The sequence below is a fragment of the Carya illinoinensis genome, chromosome 3 (genome assembly GCF_018687715.1).
Source record: "Carya illinoinensis cultivar Pawnee chromosome 3, C.illinoinensisPawnee_v1, whole genome shotgun sequence".
In the NCBI taxonomy this organism is placed as follows: Eukaryota; Viridiplantae; Streptophyta; class Magnoliopsida; order Fagales; family Juglandaceae; genus Carya; species Carya illinoinensis.
Genome location: NC_056754.1, coordinates 43,358,880 through 43,366,363, shown reverse-complemented (window position 1 = coordinate 43,366,363; position 7,484 = coordinate 43,358,880). Strand labels below are relative to the sequence as shown.

Sequence of the window (7,484 nt, the reverse complement as noted above, 5' to 3'; positions counted from 1 at the left end):
TTTACCAAGGGACACATGACTAAGCAGTTTTGTTTTTTATGGGACAAACAATCTGTGTTGGATCTCCCTGCTAGTTTGCAGGGGAATGTTAAGGTTAAGGATCACTCTATTACAAATGAAATTCAAATTAGATAGATTGCAGACGATGTTGCGACTTGCCATGATCTTTTTGTTGTTATTTGGTAGTTATCATTTGAACTTGTATTTAATCTTTTGTAAATCTTATCTCATGTAACAACACATAGATCTTCCTCTTATCTCTTGTAACAACCTTGGATATATATATATATATATATTTATATATGAATGAGAATACACACATCTTTTGCAGGTAAATCCAGAGTAGTTTTAATTCTTTTAGAGGAATCGCAATATACACTTTTTGGGAGATTTTTCACTCTTCAAAATGGTCATATTGTATAAAATAATCATATTTATAGGATTACAAGGTAGAAACCTTAACTCTACTTTTTTCTTTTTTGTGATATTCGTTCAAACTGAATGTTGAGCACGCATCGAGCGAACTCTTTGTCTGGTTTTCGCTCGAGAGTCAAATTGAAAGATTATTGAGCAAACGCTTTGTTTGGGCTTTGCTCGAGCCCACTGTTGAACAAGATTCGAGAAAACTTTCTATCTAATCTTCACTAGAGCTAAGCGTCTAGCAAACGTCGAGTGAACTTTCTGTCTTGACGCTTCTTGAGTAAAAAACAATGCCAAAAAGTTTTCGAGTCAAATCATCAAAAACCACAACGAATCATTAGTTGGTCGGATTATCAAGTCGGCCACCTCAACAATAAACCAAATTTGTGGTAGGCTTTTGTATCACGTGCATATAATTCAAAGGTTTTGACAGCTATACGTATCCAGATCGAGAAGGGTATAAAGCAAAACCAGGCTAGAAAAAGTCCCCCAAGTCTTTGAACTACAGCGTCAGAAAGAGTGAGAGATCCGCGAGTAAGCCTACAATACACAGAGAGAGAGAGAGAGAGAGAGAGAGAGAGAGAGAGAGAGAGAGAGAGAGAGAGCAGAAATGGGAAGGAGGCCATGCTGCATCAAAGAAGGTCTAAACAGGGGAGCATGGTCTGCTCGGGAAGATAACATCCTTATCAACTATATTAAAGCCCATGGCGAAGGAAAATGGAGAGACGTTCCTGAAAGAGCTGGTGCGTAATTATCTTGAAAAATTCTCTGTTTCCATAGAATTGAACGCTTTTCACCTGATCACTCTCGTGCATTCTTCATTTTTGTTTTCACTTTTGTAGTTTATTCACGTTGATAAATGCATGTTAAACCTTGTAGGGCTGAAGCGATGCGGGAAGAGTTGCCGGCTGCGATGGTTGAATTATCTAAGGCCAGATATCAAGAGAGGCAACATTTCCGTGGAAGAAGAAGAGCTCATTATCAGAATGCATAAGCTCCTGGGTAACAGGCCAGTATCGGAAGTCTTCTTCTCCTAGTCCCAGTACTCTTCCTTTTTAACTTCTGCTGCAAAAAGTGTTTAATTATTTCCCAGATGACAAAATAATATTTTCCTCTCGAGAATTAAACGGACCGTGAATGCTATATAGTATATTAATTAATGAGCACAGAATGCGTAATAAATTAAGAGCCTGATCTTAATATTAAAGAATGTCGTTTTTTACGCCCAAAGTACATTTTTACTTGCATTTATTCTCCTTAACGTGAGAACAAAATAATTTGAACGGATGAATTATTCAATCTCTTCGTAGGAAAGTAATTACCAGTTTCTGTAGCTGAGAGAGACAATTGGTTGAAAGTGATGATCGAAAGTGTGTAATTTGACACGAGGAATGTGATCATGAATCATCTTCTAGAGAGTGAAAAGGAAATATATACGACTTAACAACAAAATTATTTGAGAAAGAAACCAATCCCAAATATAATACTAATACCGATAATTTATATATTATTATTATTATTATTAAGGTGGTTGTTGCTGCTATCTTTTGCTATCGAGTTTCTTTTCTTTAAAACGTCCAATTTATACGCTCAATAAATTGATCAATGCGCTTACAAAATAAATAATGCTGAATTATATATGGCTGAGTGCTGCAGGTGGTCATTGATCGCCGGGAGAATACCCGGGCGAACTGACAATGAAATAAAGAATTATTGGAACACGCATTTAAGCAGGAGAATAATGCAAGATGGTTACAAGATTCTGCAAGATTCCTATAAACAAGATGGCGAATTGATCACAGATGATGATGAGGGAAGTAACTGGTCGGAATTCACTCAAGGAACAGGACAGGAAATTCATGATCACTCGGCGATTCGGACAAAAGCAATGAGGTGCTCAGATGCTTTTATCCCAAAGCAACTTGACATTGCAATGGAGAAAAATGCTAGTACTGTCATCCCTGATTGGGGTAGTGATCAAAGCGGAAGTTCTTTAGCCCAGCAAGAGGAGAATTCCGATGAGAATTTTCTCATGGATTATGTTGTGAATGATCTTTTGATATCTGATCACAAACACTCATGTTTAGATAGCCACCAAGATAGAGAGTTAAATGAATGTGAGAATATGGTGGATGGAGAAATGGACCACGCCAAGAACAATATCATGTCTAGTTGTGAAGATTTTCTTATTTCTGGACATGATCAAGCCATGCGTGAGAATTGGAGGCCGCAGACTGAACCTAATTCCCAACCAAATGATGCTTTGGATCTCAAGACATTGACATCTCTTCTAAATTTAGAAGATGACTGGATTATAAGCTGAACAAAACAAACAAGTTTACTCAATTAGTGCTGCTACGTACACGGACCACTGGGTTCCACGAATAAGTTGTGAATGATCTTGGCAACATGTGGCTAAAATTCTGCTTAATTTCCAATAAAAGATCGAATGTGCATGGGTTAGTTTTTAGGTTAATTTTTAGCCCGTTATAAATTACTGCAGCATGCATGGATCGAATTAGTAGTGTCATGTAATATTTCTGTAATTTTGTAAGTATAAATTAATAAGACTGTACGTCGTGGCTCAGATCACACATGTACTAGACTCGCTCGGTGTTGGCATAGGTTTCCATACTGGTCTTAAATCATATACGTAGTACTTGCATGCTTCACTAGAAAATAGGAACATTAAAAAAAAACGTGTAGTACCCCATTGTTAGTTGTGGCCGGCTCTCATGGCCTGACAAAAGGTACTACAAGAAAACGGACTTTTGCGATTAATTTATTGTAACAAAAAGACTATTAGTAATCAATTTTAGTTGTTAATAGTCTTTTCATTATAATAAATTAGTCGTAAAAGTCTGTTTTTCTTGTAGTGAAGTGATCATATGCTCTCTAACATGATCTAGCAGTGATCGAGTTGGCTGGCCCACCCGCCCTCAAAGAGTACTCTGGGCGCCTTACATGCATGAAAGGTGCTCAGAATTGAAGTAAACGAACGTATATATAATGATCCTTTAGATAGAAAAACCGAAGAAAAATAAATCAGAAAGAAAAAAAAAATTAACGAGAACAATTAAAGAACATCATTATTTAGAGAGGAATATATATATCCTTATGAGCAACATCGTCCTATAATATTAAATTTGATCAAATAATTTATAATATCTCGTTTACCGTTAATTGTAAATAGACCTTAATATATCTCAAGTTGCTCTATTGATTAGGATGTTCAAAAGTGTACGTAAACTGTTAGCAACTAGATTTTCTTTTATTTTTCGAAAACAAGATCAAGACGACATTATAAACTAATAAAACATATACAAAAAAGGATGTCGAGAAAAGAATAATTTGGCAAATGAAATATAAAAGTTGGTAAAGTCAACTGATCTCCAGACAAGTTGAGAAGATTGGTAGGTACCATTTATGAAGGGTAGGCCGCCGGGGGCCGGTGACAATGCTCTTGGAATCAAGGAGTAGGAGTTCGACTGCTGTCATGAAGGGTAGCATGATGTGAGTCTCACGTACATGCGCTTTTGGTGGTGTAGGGCCGTCCCATGTGGTTGTTTAATTCAGGTTGGAGGACGACGTTACCGTGTATTGGCGATTGCACATGTTGCTAGTCCGGCACGTACGTGCATGCACGTTACTACGGTACTGTTTGTGAATGGACGGTACTATTTAACTAGCTCCTCCAAACGTCGATCGCACACGCCAAAGGAGTATGGCCTGATGGCATAACAACCGAGTCACTAAAATGGAGGTTTTGGATTCAACCCCTTGTCCAATATATTAAAAATAAAAACACATTGATCGGACATCTAAGACATGATATATAAGGGTTCGTTTGATTAGTATTTCATGAAATATTTAAAGAGAAATGATATTTACAGTCGTGGTTGTACAAGCGGCATGCAGTTGCTTTGAAAAAAATGAATTAATATGGGACTCACATGAAAAAAATTCACTACAAGAGATATGATTTTTTGAGACAAAAAATGGAAATTTCGTCCCTAAAAGTTTTGGGAGACGAAAAAATTTCTTCTCTATTTTGTCTCAAAAAGGCTATCTGTCTCAGAAAGTTTTTGGAGACGAAAATTGATTTTCATCTTCGAAAAGTATTTTTAGGAACGAAATTGGGCGGAACCGGTCGAAACCGTTCGAATGGAAAAATTTTTCTGAGACAAAAAAATGTCGTCTCAGAATTAAGTTCGAATGAAAATATTTTTATTCGAACAACATGAAATGTTAATTCGAACCAATAATCATATCTGACCAAGTCCGTTCGAACAAACAAGTTCGTAAGTGACTTTAGTTCGAAGAAAAATATTAACTGTTCGAACAAATAATCTATTTATAGAAATCTTCTGCTCGAACTGACTTTTAGAAATGAATTTATTCGAATGAGTATTTAGTTGTTCGAACGAACGCATGGATTGTATTTCTCGGTAAGTTCGAATGGGTATATTTTTGTTCGAATGAGAATTTTTTTGGTTCGAATGGATATGTTTTTGTTCGAATGTATGCATAAATGGTAATTTACCATTCGAACGGCATTGATCAAACAAAATGAAATTGATACTAATACAAATTGTAATCTATATACATCAAATTGTAATTTATATACATCAATTGTTCAAATGTTTACAAACATCATAAATATTAAAGGCAATTAAAAAAAACAAAATGAATTATGATTGTGGTGGTAGTGGTGGTATAGGGTTTTGGGACATCATTAATTAAAACTGTTCAAACATTTTTTGGTTATTTAATTGTAGCCTCTCTTCTAATCTTGCTTCTAAATCTGCTGCTTGATCTAATCAGGTCAGCAACTCTTTTTCCTTCGATCTCAATCGTTCTATCTAAAGTGCAGTTTCCTTTAATTTTTTAGTCTTGTCGTCATTTGATCTGGCTTTAGAAGATGATGAAATGGTCGAGGATGGCTTCACGCAACGTCCTAAGCCACTCAAATATCCAGAACATGATCCAAGAACTTGAGAAAAGATTTAAGCATCGTTGACAGATGATTCATCAGATGGATCTGCAACAGTGTCTTTAAGAGATATCATCTTGTCCTGGAAAAAGAAAAATATTAAAATTAGTATATGTAACAAAAATATATTTAGACAATGAAATTAAATAAACTTAAACTTACATAATTTGCCTCTGCCTCAGGATTGCTCCAAACACCATAATCAGTAGGATTTTCTTCTTGCTGCAAAATGAAAATTAATATCATAATTTATACGAAAAAAGTGTATATATTAAGATTTAATGGAGACAATAAGAACTAACCATTTTTTTTTGACAAGCGATGACAAGATCGAGAACCCACGTGATGGTGTATCGTTAAATTTGATCTATTTGTTTTGTTCACTGTACTCCATTTCTAAAAAAAAGTATGTTAATTTTTATGAAATATATCTTTTATATATTATTAAAAAAAAAGATAGTAGCGAAATTACCTGATAAACAGGATCTTCAAACATATCACAAACTTTCTCCAATTCATTTGGTGGCATTGCTTGGAATGGATTTTGACGTGCCTCTATCCTAGTACTGAATTTTTGATAGTGTGCATGGCATCGACCTTTGTACTTTCGGAATGCATTCGACATGAGTTTTTCAATCGTTAGTCGATCCTCCCGCCGACCAAAATTTAGTTCAAACTCGTCCTTCAAAGAATTATAAACAATTAGTATAATTTCAAACATTCGCATTTAAATAAAAATGTTATACAAAGTAACTTGTTACCAGACAATGATTTTTGATGTGGTCTTTCACATCTTGGGGAACTTTAACCCAGGACGATGTAGCCATCGCTGCATACGTGCCAGTAAGTGTACCAACATAAGAAGCAAGCCAAGCTGCTGAATCCCTAGAGCCATCGATGTGATCATTAGATATATCAACTTTAATTTTACCCACTTTCCTTACTTTTTCTATGCAGACACCCCTCGTAATGCCTCTAATTTGGCGCTGGTTTACAACAGCTATATATACAAAAATTAAAGCATATCTTTTAATTAAATTAATTTTATTTGAAAGATATACAATGAAAAAATACATTGTTCTGGTTCTGGTGATGGTGGCCCACCATTGTTGGCAGGTGAAGCACACGGGGATTCGCTAAGTGGTGGGGATGGCTTACGTGTTCTTTTGCGTTTAGGAGACATATCTGTTTGAAATTATAATAAATTATTATTCGAACAAAATACATAAAATATTTTTATAAGAATTTTACCTACACCAATATCTGTTTGAAAATCATTCGGTATCAGTATTGCTGGACCAATCGCTCTCATCCTCAGTAGACACTTCAGTTGATTCATGTTCTTCCGACATGTCACCTTCAATTACTTTGGGTTGAACATCTTCTCTGCGCAATGGGACCATGTCATAATGGCTTAGATCAACAAATAGATTGATGCCTGATTCATTTTCTTGATATGCTTCTTCATGGTCTGGACTATCAACTTCTTCATGTGGTTTGTCTGCCTCTGGAATATAATCATATACATTTCTTGGCGCAAATTTCTCGACTATTCTCCATGGATTTCCGAACTCCGGATCATCTAAATAAAAAACTTGATTTGCTTGGCATGCGAGAACAAATGGGTTGTCCTCATACCATTTGCGAGATGTATTGACACTTACAAAATATTCATCTTTACGCACTCCTAACCTAGGATTTGAGACATCCTACCAATTACATTTAAATAACCAGACCATATATCCCCCTACATACTTTAATGCTATGATATCTTCCACAATTCTGTAAAAATCAATATTATCATCCCCATGGCTTCCTTCGACAACAACCCCACAATTTTGAATTTTCCTATATCGTTCTTTGTCTGCTGTGTGAAATCTATATCCACGCACCAAACATCCTGAATATTGGATAGCCTGCTTAGACGACCACATGCCAAAGCATATACTTCTGGTGAGATTTCACCTGAATGTTCATTATATTTCGATGCAACCTACATAAATAAATTTTATTCTACTGATATCAATATCATATATAAATATGATGACACCTACAAATTAAATAAAGTTTA

The 7,484-nt window shown here is 35.4% G+C and overlaps 1 protein-coding gene across 1 annotated transcript; it reads left to right on the top strand.

Annotated features, from left to right (window-relative positions):
- The first annotated feature begins 930 nt into the window (after window positions 1-930).
- LOC122304302 (transcription factor MYB1-like) lies at window positions 931-3,007 on the top strand. Its single transcript, XM_043116483.1, has 3 exons — window positions 931-1,163; window positions 1,300-1,429; window positions 2,077-3,007. The coding sequence occupies exons 1-3, from the start codon at window positions 1,031-1,033 to the stop codon at window positions 2,741-2,743; spliced, it is 930 nt and encodes a 309-aa protein (XP_042972417.1). The 5' UTR covers window positions 931-1,030; the 3' UTR covers window positions 2,744-3,007.
- The last annotated feature ends 4,477 nt before the right edge of the window (window positions 3,008-7,484 follow it).